Genomic DNA, 14,288 nt, shown 5'->3' with positions numbered 1-14,288 from the left:
CACAACAAACACCCAAGAATTACAAGCAACTATAAGAATAGATAATGAGCAGTTATAAGCTAACATTCTGGGTGATCTGGAGAAACGGATGAAATCTTAGGAACATAAAGACTATCGAACAGAAACAAGAATGAATGGACAAGCTGCACAAAACAAACACATGGAAATAAAAATCAATCATGATTAATAATCTCCCAAAGGCAAGATGATGCAGATGATACCCACAGGGAAATTCCACAAGAACAATCAATATCTATTCTTCTAAAACTAATCCAAATCATAGAAATTAAAGGAAAACTGCCAGACTCATTCTGTGATGTCAGTTGACCCCAAACCAAACATCCCAAGTAGAAGGATAATTACAGAACAATACCACTGATAAACCTGGATGCAAATTTCTCACCAAGATCCTAAGCAGCAAGATCCAACAATATATTGATAGGATTATTCATGAAAAGAAACCGTGTAAAGAACCGTTTAGGCTTCCTCAGCCAGTTACATAAATATTTGGTGGGATTCACACTTTCTCCATTTCAAGAGAGGAAAACCTGCCTCCAAATCATGGTAACAGGGCTCAGAAGGCTCTGCAAACAACCCTTGTCATCCGCTCACTCATTCACTGACCCAAACCCAAATCCTGGCCTTAAATATCTACAAACGCAACACTGTACACAAAGATAAAATCAAAATGTGAGACAAGATTCCACCAAAATCATAGAGGAGAACACAGGAAATACCCTTTTTGAACTTTGCCACAGAAACTTATTGCAAGATACATCCATGAGGGCAAGGGAAACAAAAGCAAAAATGATTATTGGAACTTCTTCAAGATAAATAACTTCTGCACAGAAAAAGAAACAGTCAACAGAAGGGAAGATTATATTGTCAAATAACATATAAGGCAAAGCGCTTATATCCAACATGTGTAAATAAATTATCAAACCCAACACCCACGAAACAAGGAATCCAGTTAAGAAATGGGGAGAAAACATGACAGGAATTTCTCCAAATAAGACCTACGTATGGCCAACTAGTCCATGAAAAAATTCTCCACATCACTTTCTATCAGAGAAAAGCACATCCAAACACAATCAGCTGCTACTTTACACAACAGAGAATGGCAAAAATTAATAAGAAATAAAACAACACATGTTCGAGAGGTTGTAGAGGAAGGGGAACCCTCTTCCACTGTTGGTGGGAATATGAACTGGTACAGCCACTCTGGAAAACAGTGTGGAGGTTCCTAAAGGGTTAAAAATAGATCTGACCTATGACCCAGCAGTTGCACTGCTGGGGATTTACCCCAAAGATAAAGATGCAGTGAAAAGGCAGGATATCTGCACCCCAATATTTATAACAGCAGTATGTGCAATAGTCAAATTCTGGGAGAAGCCACGATGTCCTTTAAGAGACAAATTGATAAACATGATATGGTTTAAATATACAAAGGGATATTTCTAAGTCGTTAGAAAGGATCAACAGCTACCATTTGTATCAACGTGTTTGGAATTACAGAGTATTATGCCAATGAAATAAGTCAGTCCCAGAAGGACAATCATCATACTTTCTCTCAAACAACGAAAGGGAACAAAAGGGAAGGAGGTAAAATGAGAGGGGATAAATCAGGAAGAGAAAACATGAGAGACTCCTATCCCTGGGAGTCAGACAAAGGGCTGGGGAAGAGAGGTGGGTGGTGGAACTTGGTACCTGGTGATGGGCACAAAGGAGAGCACATGATGAGATGAGCACTTGGTGTTGCTCTATGTTGGGAAATTGAGCTTAAATAAATATTGAATAAATACATGAAAAACAAACTATTAAAGAGAGAGAACATTATGAGGAATAACATGCCAACAAATTCAGCAATCAGAGAAAAAATGGATGCCTTCAAGTAAATGTAGAAACAAACCAGTTGGAAACAGGAATGAATAGAAAATCTGTAAAGACTCTAAACCAGGGAATTAAAATCAAACATATTTAAAAGTCTTCGGACAATCAAAAGTCCTGGGACAGATGGCTACCCCTGGGAATGCAAAAAGTATTGAAATAGAATTAATACTTATCCTGAAAATTGTCCAAAAAATAGAAATTAAAGGAAACTTCCAAGCTCATTTTCAGAGGGTAGCATTGCCTTGACCTCAAAAGCAGACAAAGATCCAACCTACAAGGGGAATTACAGACTAATATCCTTGATGGATATGGATGCAAAATTTCACCAAGATCCTAAGCAACAGGATCCACCAGTACATTAATGGGATAATTCACCATGACGAAATGGGCCTAATTTCTGATCTGTACAGGTGGATCAGCATCTGCAAATCCAACAACGGCATTTTGATCATTAATAAAACAAAGGATAAGGACCATTTTTATAAAGACCTCCAATAACGAAAGCAATCCTGAAAAAGTAAAGCAAAGCTGGAGACATCCTGATTCTGGTTGCAAGGTAAATTACGATGTTGTGATCACCAGGACAGTATGGCACAGGAAAAAATACAGACTTATACATAAATAGAAAACTTTAAGAACCCAGAAATGGACCCAGAATAGTATGGTCAAAAAATCTTGACAGCGCAGGACAGAATATCCAATGGAAAAAAAGAAAATCTCTTCAATAAATACCGTTGGCAATATTGGAGAGCCACATGCAGAAGAATGAAAGTGGACACTTGTTTTACATCATTCACAAAAATGGACTCAAAGTTGATGAAAGACCTCAGGGTGAGTCAGGAAACCATCAGAATCCTCAGGAGAACACAGGCAGCACCTTTTCTACCTCAGCTGCAACGACTACTAATTGTGTCTCCAGAGGCAAGGGAAAAGAAAGGAAAATGAAGCATGGTGACTTCATCAAGGAAAGAGCATTTTCACAGGAAAGGAATCACTCAAAGTAACTAAAAGGCCACCTAGAGAATGCAAGAAGATATTTGGAAATGTCTTATCAGATTAAAGGTTCGAATTCAAATCTAACATGAACTTATCAATCTCAACACACACCAAACATATATATCTCCAATCAGAATTGGGCAGAAGTTGTGAACAGACTTCCTGTCCTGCGTGAGGTCCCACACCACACCATAGATTAGGGAGCTGATCCACATGCAAAAAGAAATTCATTTGCTCTCCTAGATCTACTATATATCAGACAAAATATTAAAGACTCTGACAAATAACCGGGAAAATATTTATGCACCTAAATCTAAGATTACCCTTGAAATTAGGCAATAATAAAATAAAAGATATTAAAATCAGTCAACAGGAAGTTATATAATTTGTTTGCATATACATAGTCAAAGAGGAAAATTATTTCAAAAACCAATTACAAGTAACTAATTGAGCTCAAAGAAAACTCAGGATATAAAATCAATATAGACAATAAAGTTAAATCCTACACACTAACAACAAATTTTCTGTATAAAATTTACAAAACAATCTCCTTTACACTGGTACCAAAATTAAATATTTATGATTGAACGTCATTAAGCAGAGAAAAGACTGTTTAAAAATGACCTTTTCTAATGAAAGACTTTTAAAAAGGAACATAAATGGAAAGATAAATACGTTGATGGATTAGAATATCATAAATCCCCTGTGAACCCATGAAAAACTGATCTGGGGTTGTGAAGCAATCTTGGTATGTAACTTATTAAGAAATGAATCTAACTTGGTAGGTGACTATATATCAGGGGACATGCAAATAGGGCCCTCCCTCCACTGATTAAACAAGCCCATCCCCGACCCTGCAGCTCAGAGAGGAGCTCCAGGCCCAGGGTCTCCAGGTGACCCCGTTCAGTGCTCAGGACACAATACAGACAAACCACCATGAAGTCTTTGCTCTTCTGGGTTTTCCTTGTTGCTATTTTAAAAGGTAATTCATGGAGAACCAGATACCCTGAGTCTGTGAGTGGAGGTGAGTGAAAGAAACAGGATGTGGGACAGTTTCCTGACCAGGATGTCTTCTGTCTGCAGGTGTCCAGTGTGAGGTGCAGCTGGTGGAATCTGGTGGAGACCTGGTGAAGCCTGGGGTGTCCCTGAGACTCTCCTGTGTGGCCTCTGGATTCACCTTCAGTGATTATGGCATGAGCTGGGTCCGCCAGGCTCCAGGGAAGGGGCTGCAGTGGGTCGGAGAAATTAGCAGTAGTGGAAGTAGCACATACTACGCAGACGCTGTGAAGGGCCGATTCACCATCTCCAGAGACAATGCCAAGAACACGCTCTATCTGCAGATGAACAGCCTGAGAGCCGAGGACATGGCCGTGTATTACTGTGCGACGGACACAGTGAGTCGACCTCAGTGTGAGCCCAGACACAAACCTCCCTGTAGAAGGGGATCGGGCCACCAGGGGGTGCAAACTCCTCACCACTTCTGTCTTGAAGGCCCAGGAGCAGGTGCAGATGGAGATTCTGGGCAGGTTTCCTGTCAGGGCCTGGGCTTCCTCTCCCATGAGCAGTTTCCCTAGGGAGCCTCTCTGAACACGTGATTATGTGTTTACCTATTCAGTCTCTTTCTTAAGAGACTTAGAAATTCAAGTATAGCACTGCAATTACTTGTACTTAACTTTTCCTGACCCGAAATATTAATCAATTAAAGATACCTCCATTCATGTTATCTGAACTTTTTTATGAGACCAGTGGCACTCACTGTGTATCACAGGACCCCAAGCTAACATGCTGTATTGAATATCACGGTATAGAGGAATTTCCTATCAACACAAGAGAATAGAGACATTCTACAAAAATGTTAATAACAGCCTGAGAGTGCGAGAGTCCCAGCATGACATGGTAGGGATGTGGACTCGTAGGTCACTCACACACACACACACACACACACACACACACACACACACACACTCATGAGAGTATAAATTTTTACCAGCCTCACCTTCATGTCCGTTGGGAGTCAGGCAGGCCTCTCATTACATTATAAATGCCTGGATGGTGCCAGGGAAGGACACTGGCTCAAAGTGTGTGTTGTGGGTCAGTGGTGGGGATGGAGTCCTGCTCCAGGAGGGGCTTGTGTTGAGTCAGTGTCCCAACTGTATCAAAAGAGGGAACTCCTGGGTTATTGTTTGATTTCTTATCCTATTTGTGGAGGAGAATAATGAGGAAGGAGCGTCAGTGAGCTAGCAGGCAATAAAGAATGGACATGGTGTGAGAAATAATTTCACTAAACAAGTATCAAAGTGGAGGGACAAAAGAGACACATTTACATTCTCAGTAGAGAAATATGTGAATCCCACGAAAAGGAGAGGAATAATATATGGAAGCATCACAAAACATAAAATGATAATACAAATCGGCCAAGATCCTACCAGGTCTCAGATGGTAGCTGTCCTCTCCCCAGGGTCACCAGCTGGTTCTTAAGGTCATGTGTACACAATGTTCTCAGAGTCCAGAAGCTTCTACTGGATCCATTAAGATCCTAGGGGTAAGGACCGGGATTCAAGAACCTTCCACCTGCAAAGTATGACTCATAGATTATTCAGGTGCAGACATCAGCTCACTCTGTGTGACGCCTACGATCCTCATGTTGGAACCTAAATCCATGAGATGGGGGGACGTGGTGGGGCCTTAGGGGAGCACTTAGGTCAGGAAGTGCAGACTCATGATGGGATCAAGGCCCTTTTACACCAGGACTGGGGAAGCTCCCTGCACCCTGGCCCTGTGAGGTGACGGGGAAGGGACTGGGTAGGACGTGGGTGCTCTCCAGACACATCTGCCTGCACTTGGACCTTAGATGTCCCAGATTCCAGAGCTGTGAGAATGAGTCTCTGTTGTTTGATCCGCCCAGTCCATGTACGATATTCCAGCACGTCGTACAGGCTAAACTCAATTTTTTCTTTGTTTAAATTAAATTTACCAGCATTTACTATACACTCAGTGCTCATCACATCATGTGCCCTCCTTAACTCCCTTCACCGAGTTACCCCATCCCACACCCTTTACCTCCCAGTGACCCTTAGTTTTTTTTTCCCCCCTGGAGTATAGTGTCTCTCATGACTTGGGTTCCTCTCTGTTATTACCCCACTAAGTATCACGCCTTCCCTTATGGTCTTTTTCAGTATTTCTTATATTCCACATATGAGTGAGACTATATAATTGTCTTTGTGTGATTGATTTATTTCTCTCAATAGGATACCTCCAGGTCCAACCATGTTAATGAAATGTAATTTCATGTTATACTTCATTTCTGATGGAGGTGTAATATTCCATTGTATATGTAAACCACATCCTCTTTATCCATTCATCTGTCGATGGACACCGAGGCTCCTTCCATGATTTCTTTATCCACTCTTCTGTACCAGCACATCATGACTCCTCCCAGAATTTGGCTGTTGTGGACATTGCTGCTGTGAACATTGGGGTGCAGGTGTCCATTCGTTTAACTACATCTGTGTCTTTGGGGTAAATACCCTGTAGTGCAATGGCTGGGTCCTGGGGTGGCTCACTTTTTTAGGACATACCATTCAGTTTTCTGGAGTGGCTGAACAAGCCTGCATCCCCACAAACAGTGGAAGAGAGTTGCACTTTCTCGATATCCTCACTTATATTTATTGTTATGCCCTGCTACTGTATCCATTCTGAGTTATATAAGTGGCATTTTGTGCTCATCCCATCAAGTGCCCTCCTCAGTGTCCATCACCCAGTTGGTTACCCCAACCCCCGCCTACCTCCCTTTCCACCACCCCTTGTTCTTTTCCCAGATTTAGAAGTTTCTCATGCTCTATCACTCTCACTGATATTTCCCACTAATTTTCTCTCCTTTCCCCTAAAATCCCTTTCACTATTTTTTATCAAAATAGAGAGATGCCTGGGTGGCTCAGGAGTTTAGTGCCTGCCTTCTACTCAGGGTGTGATCCTAGAGTCCAGAGATCGAGTCCCACATCGGGCTCCCTGCATGGGGCCAGCTTCTCCCTCTGCCTTTGTCTCTGCCACTATCATGAATAAATAAATAAATATTTGAAATATATCTAAGTGTCTATCATCAATCTCTCATATATTCATCTCAAGTCTATTTGAGGCCTCTTCATCTAGGTCAGGTTTATCCTATTGGCATGAGCCTGTCAGGAATCTGAACTGAATCCCTGAAATCTCTTCTTAGGCCCCTAATGATTAGATCATAGTCAACCCCAGGACTAATGCTCCATTTCCTTCACGGTGGCTATTTGTTGTTCACTAAGTCCACAACTGAGATAGTTATGATCTCTGTGCTGCATCAGAGGAACATAGTCCATGTTCTGTAAAATACATCTCTGATCCCCAAGATAACAGGCCCCTGTGTCAGGTACAGGTCTCAGGAGAAGTGAGGCAGCCTCCCCCCATAGGAATCGTACCTGCAGATCACAGGTGCCCTGTGTTGTTGTCTGCGACCTCGAGGATGTGGATACCACATGCAGGGAATGCAGACACCTGTGTCCAGGCAGACAAAGCCCGTCAGTACTGACCATCAGGATCAAGGTCTCCAGGTGGTCTATGCTGTGCAGGTAGCAGTTCACAAAAGGTCAAGTACATCCATGTGGAAACTGAAAGAAATGTGATCTTGGGAACCAGTAAATTTATGTATCGTTATATTCACAGCAAGTTAGTTACCAATATAAAATTTCTTCATGCAATTATGTCTGGGATGAATGTTACATTTGACTGTATATACGACTAGATTGGTAAAGTTCTCTGCACCAATATGAATCCTCTTAAATTCATTTTTAAAAGATACATTAGGCTTAATTAAATTGTGAAAAAAATAAATTGTGATCCACTCATTTGTCCAACACAGATTCTTATACTCTAAATGTTGTGGCCATTTATTGACCTGATCCCAACACAACTTCTAGACCACGTGCTTGTCCAAAAGGAAAAAACATGCCTTGTGGGTTCAATGAGGAGATGCCCATCGGTCTTCCTGGGAGGTCCCAGGGAGCGTGAATCAGTGGCTGTCCACTTATAGGGCAGGCTTCCTCCCAAACCTGCCCAATTTTCCTCAACAAATGGATAAAATCCACTCTCAGGCAGTATGAGCTCACTGCTGTCTCCTCAGGGCAAGGTGTGGTGTCTGGGGAAGGCAGAGCTGTGTTCTGGAGGAAGATAAGTTTATAGGGCCTTCTCTGTGTCTGGTGAGAGCTCCTCAAGTTTAGGGTCTCAGATGTCAGGTTGGGACTGTGGGGATTGTTGTGATTGTTCATGACTGAGAAGACCTGAGTCTCCTTGTCCTGACACTCCTGTCCCAGCTGATGCTGCAGGAGTCAGACCCAGGACCGGGGAGGGGCTCACAGACCCCACACCTCAAAACAACTGCCTGTGGAGTCTCCATATGAAACAGTGATTTTGGTAGCAATGCATCCACCAACCCCAGGAGAGTGGGTGCAGTGAATTGGTTCATAGTTATACTTATAACACAGGCAACACCCTATCCCCCCCAGGAGCCACATGTCCATCTTCAGAGTCCAGTACCAGTACCAGTGCCCCTGTAGCTGAGCTCAGGTCCCACCAAAGAGGAAGCCATGCCTTACTGTGCAGGAGATATGGGGAGGGACTGTCAGTGTGAGTCTAAACATACATCCCTGGAGAGGAACAGAGCAAGGGATGGGCTGCAGGTGTGTTGCAGTCATCAGCAGATATTTAGGTCACCAGAGGGATCTCAGTTCACCAGGAGGCACTCAGGCCATTGGGGAGCACTGAGGATACAGGTGGAGCTCTGGTCACCAGGGATATTCATAGACTGGGGCCATTTAGGAATCACAAGGACAGGATAACACCCAGGAAGAGATGTAGAACGTGAATTTCTTTCTTCCTAGCTAAAGAATACATTGTGGGTTTGTAGGTCTGCATTTAGAAAAGTCATGATATTTTTACTCATAGAATACGTTCATATAATTAGGTTTTAAGTCATAAAAAAATATATAACCTAAAATATCCTTTAAATACCATCTGGAAAACGAATATTTTGAAGAAAAATATTTTTAATTATTTACATTTATGATTGTAGATTTCTTTTTTTTATAAATTAAATTTTATTGGTGTTCAATTTACCAACATACAGAAAAAACACCCAGTGCTCATCCCGTCAAGTGTCCATCTCAGTGCCCATCACCCAATCCCTCCCACACCCCACCATCCTCCCCTTCCACCACCCCTAGTTCATTTCTCAGAGTTAGGAGTCTTTATGTTCTGTCTCCCTTCCTGATATTTCACACACATTTCTTCTCCCTTCCCTTATATTCCCTTTCACTATTATTTATATTCCCGAAATGAATGAGAACATACACTGTTTGTCCTTCTCCGATTGACTTACTGCACTCAGCATAATACCCTCCAGTTCCAACCACGTCGAAGCAAAAGGTGGGTATTTGTCATTTCCAATGGCTGAGAAATATTCCATTGTACACATAGACCACATCTTCTTTATCCATTCATCTTTTGATGGACACCGAGGCTCCTCCTCAGTTTGGCTACTGTGGACATTGCTGCTATAAAAACCGGGGTGCAGGAGTCCTGGCGTTTCATTGCATCTGCATCTTTGGGGTAAATCGACCCAATTGCTGGGTCAGGGGAAAGGTATATTTTAAACTCTTTGAGGAACCTGCACACAGTTTTCCAGAGTGGTGCAGCAGTTCACATTCCCACCAATGGTGTAAGAGGGTTCCCTTTTCTCCGCATCCTCTCCAGCATTTGTTGTTTCCTGCCTTGTTAATTTTCCCCATTCTGACTGGTGTGAGGTGGTATCTCATTGTGGTTTGGATTTGTATTTCCCTGATGGCAAGTGATGCAGAGCATTTTCTCATGTGCATGTTGGCCATGTCCATGTCTTCCTCTGTGAGATTTCTCTTCATATCTTTTGCCGATTTCATGATTGGATTGTTTGTTTCTATGATGTTGAGTTTAATAACTTCTTTATAGATTTTGGAAACTAGCCCTTTATCTGTTATGTCATTTGCAAATATCTTCTCCCATTCTGTAGGTTGTCTTTGAGTTTTGTTGACTGTATCCTTTGCTGTGCAAAAGCTTCTTATCTTGATGAAGTCCCAATAGTTCATTTTTGCTTTTGTTTCTTTTGCCTTCATGGATGTATCTTGCAAGAAGTTACTCTGGCCGAGTTCAAAAAGGGTGTTGCCTGTGTTCTCCTCTAGCATTTTGATGGACTCTTGTCTCACATTTAGATCTCTCATCCATTTTGAGTTTATCTTTGTGTATGGTGAAAGAGAGTGGTCCAGTTTCATTCTTCTGCAACGGGATGTCCAATTTTCCCAACACCATTTATTGAAGAGACCGTCTTTCTTCCAATGGATAGTCTTTCCTCCTTTATCGAATATTAGTTGACCATACAGTTCAGTGTCCACTTCTGGGTCCTCTATTCTGTTCCACTGATCTATGTGTGTGTTTTTGTGCCAGTCCCACACTGTCTTGATGACCACAGCTTTGTAGTACAACCTGATCTGGCATTGTGATGCCCCCAGCTATGGTTTTCTTTAAAAAATTACACTGACTATTCAGGGTCTTTTCTCATTCCACACAAATCTTAAAATAATTTGTTCTAACTCTCTGAAGAAAGTCCATGGTATTTTGATAGGGATTGCATTAAACGTGTAAATTACCCTGGGTAACATTGACATTTTCACAATATTAATTCTGCCAATCCATGAGCATGGAATATTTTTCCATTTCTTTGTGTCTTCCTCAATTTCTTTCAGAAGTGTTCAATAGTGTTTAGGGTATACATCCTTTACCTCTTTGGTTAGGTTTATTCCTAGGTATCTTATGCTTTTGGGTGCAATTGTAAATGGGATTCACTCCTTAATTTCTCTCTCTTAAGTCTCATTGTTAGTGTATAGAAATGCCATTGATTTCTGGGCATTGATTTTGTATCCTGCCACGCTACCATATTGCTGTATGAGTTTTAGCAATCTTGGGGTGGAGGGTTTTGGGTTTTCTATGTAGAGTATCATGTCATCGGCGAAGAGGGAGAGTTTGACTTCTTCTTTGCCAATTTGAATGCCTTTAATGTCTTTTTGTTGTCTGATTGCTGAGGCTAGGACTTCCAGTACTATGTTCAATAGCAGTGGTGATAGTGGACATCCCTGTCTTGTTCCTGATCTTAGGGGAAAGGCTCCCAGTGCTTCCCCATTGAGAATGATATTTGCTGTGGGCTTTTCATAGATGGCTTTTAAGATGTCGAGGAAAGTTCCCTCTATCCCAACACTCTGAAGGGTTTTGATCAGGAATGGATGCTGTATTTTGTCAACTGCTTTCTCTGCATCGAATGAGAGGATCATATGGTTCTGGGTTTTTCTCTTGCTGATATGATGAATCACATTGATTGTTTTACAAGTGTTGAACCAGCCTTGTTTCCCAGGGATAAATCCTACTTGGCAGTGGTGAATAATTTTCTTAATGTATTGTTGGATCCTATTGGCTATTATCTTGTTGAGAATTTTTGCATCCATGATCATCAGGGATATTGGTCTATAATTCTCCTTTTTGGTGGGGTCTTTGTCTGGTTTTGGAATTAAGGTGATGCTGGCCTCATAGAACGAATTTGGAAGTACTCCATCTCTTTCTATCTTTCCAAACAGCTTTAGTAGAATAGGTATGATTTCTTCTTTAAACGTTTGATAGAATTCCCGTGGGAAGCCATCTGGCCCTGGACTCTTGTGTCTTGGGAGGTTTTTGATGACTGCTTCAATTCCCTCCCTGGTTATTGGCCTGTTCAGGTTTTCTATTGCTTCCTGCTCCAGCTTTGGTAGATTGTGGCTTTCCTGGAATGTGTCCATTTCCTCTAGATTGCCTAATTTATTGGCATATAGCTGTTCATAATATGTTTTTAAGATCGTTTGTATTTCCTTGGTGTTGGTAGTGATCTCTCCTTTCTCATTCATGATTTCATTAATTGGAGTCTTCTCTCTCTTCTTTTTGATAAGGTTGGCTAATGGTTTATCTATCTTATTAATTCTTTCAAAGAATCAACTCCTGGTTCTGTTGATCTATTCCACAGTTCTTTTGGTCTCGATTTCATTTAGTTCTGCCAGAATTTTTATTAATTCTCTTCTTCTGCTGGGGGTGGGGTCCATTTGCTGCTTTTCCTCTAGCTCCTTTACGTGTAAGGTGAGCTTTTGTATTTGAGTTCTTTCCCGTTTTTGTTTTTGTTTTTTTTTATATTTATTTATTTATTTATTTTTTAATTAAGTTTTATTGGTGTTCAATTTACCAACATACAGAACAACACCCAGTGCTCATCCCATCAAGTGTCCACCTCAGTGCCCGTCACCCATTCCCCTCCAACACCCGCCCTCCTCCCCTTCCACCACCCCTAGTTCGTTTCCCCGAGTTAGGAGTCTTTATGTTCTGTCTCCCTTCCTGATATTTCCCAACATTTCTTTTCCCTTCCTTTATATTCCCTTTCACTATTATTCATATTCCCCAAATGAATGAGAACATACACTGTTTGTCCTTCTCCGATTGACTTATTTCACTCAGCATAATACCCTCCAGTTCCATCCACGTTGAAGCAAATGGTGGGTATTTGTCGTTTCTAATTGCTGAGTAATATTCCATTGTATACATAAACCACATCTTCTTTATCCATTCATCTTTCGATGGACACCGAGGCTCCTTCCACAGTTTGGCTATTGTGGCCATTGCTGATAGAAACATCGGGGTGCAGGTGTCCCGACGTTTCATTGCATCTGAATCTTTGGGGTAAATACCCAACAGTGCAATTGCTGTGTCGTAGGGCAGGTCTATTTTTAACTCTTTGAGGAACCTCCACACAGTTTTCCAGAGTGGCTGCACCAGTTCACATTCCCACCAACAGTGTAAGAGGGTTCCCTTTTCTCCGCATCCTCTCCAACATTTGTTGTTTCCTGCCTTGATAATTTTCCCCATTCTCACTGGTGTGAGGTGGTATCTCATTGTGGTTTTGATTTGTATTTCCCTGATGGCAAGTGATGCAGAGCATTTTCTCATGTGCTTGTTGGCCATGTCCATGTCTTCCTCTGTGAGATTTCTCTTCATGTCTTTTGCCCATTTCATGACTGGATTGTTTGTTTCTTTGGTGTTGAGTTTAATAAGTTCTTTATAGATTTTGGAAACTAGCCCTTTATCTGATATGTCATTTGCAAATATCTTCTCCCATTCTGTAGGTTGTCTTTTAGTTTTGTTGACTGTATCCTTTGCTGTGCAAAAGCTTCTTATCTTGATGAAGTCCCAATAGTTCATTTTTGCTTTTGTTTCTTTTGCCTTCGTGGATGTATCTTGCAAGAAGTTACTGTGGCCAAGTTCAAAAAGGGTGTTGCCTGTGTTCTCCTCTAGGATTTTGATGGAATCTTGTCTCACATTTAGATCTCTCATCCATTTTGAGTTTATCTTTGTGTATGGTGAAAGAGAGTGGTCCAGTTTCATTCTTCTGCATGTGGATGTCCAATTTTCCCTGCACCATTTATTGAAGAGACTGTCTTTCTTCCAATGGATAGTCTTTCCTCCTTTATCGAATATTAGATGACCATACATTCCAGGGTCCACTTCTGGGTTCTCTATTCTGTTCCATTGATCTATGTGTCTGTTTTTGTGCCAGTACCACACTGTCTTGATGACCACAGCTTTGTAATACAACCTGAAATCTGGCATTGTGATGCCCCCAGCTAAGGTTTTCTTTTTTAAAATTCCCCTGGCTATTCGGGGTCTTTTCTGATTCCACACAAATCTTAAAATAATTTGTTCTAACTCTCTGAAGAAAGTCCATGGTATTTTGATAGGGATTGCATTAAACGTATAAATTGCCCTGGGTAACATTGACATTTTTACAATATTAATTCTGCCAATCCATGAGCATGGAATATTTTTCCATCTCTTTGTGTCTTCCTCAATTTCTTTCAGAAGTGTTCTATAGTTTTTAGGGTATAGATCTTTTACCTCTTTGGTTAGGTTTATTCCTAGGTATCTTATGCTTTTGGGTGCAATTGTAAATGGGATTGACTCCTTAATTTCTCTTTCTTCAGTCTCATTGTTAGTGTATAGAAATGCCATTGATTTCTGGGCATTGATTTTGTATCCTGCCACGCTACCAAATTGCTGTATGAGTTCTAGCAATCTGGGGGTGGAGGCTTTTGGGTTTTCTATGTAGAGTATCATGTCATCGGCGAAGAGGGAGAGTTTGACTTCTTCTTTGCCAATTTGAATGCCTTTAATGTCTTTTTGTTGTCTGATTGCTGAGGCGAGGACTTCCAGAACTATGTTGAACAGCAGTGGTGAGAGTGGACATCCCTGTCTTGTTCCTGATCTTAGGGGAAAGGCTCCCA

General features: G+C 41.4%; 1 gene segment (V, D, J or C); it reads left to right on the top strand.

The window, feature by feature from the left end:
* Positions 1–3,728: 3,728 nt before the first annotated feature.
* LOC121492635 lies at positions 3,729–4,460 on the top strand. The segment is given in 2 exon segments: positions 3,729–3,868; positions 3,970–4,460. Coding segments are annotated over 2 exon segments (537 nt in total).
* The last annotated feature ends 9,828 nt before the right edge of the window (positions 4,461–14,288 follow it).

This window comes from Vulpes lagopus, chromosome 6 (assembly GCF_018345385.1).
Source record: "Vulpes lagopus strain Blue_001 chromosome 6, ASM1834538v1, whole genome shotgun sequence".
Classification (NCBI taxonomy): Eukaryota; Metazoa; Chordata; class Mammalia; order Carnivora; family Canidae; genus Vulpes; species Vulpes lagopus.
The sequence above is the reverse complement of the archived record's forward strand: the minus strand, read 5'-3'. Positions and strand labels throughout refer to the sequence as shown.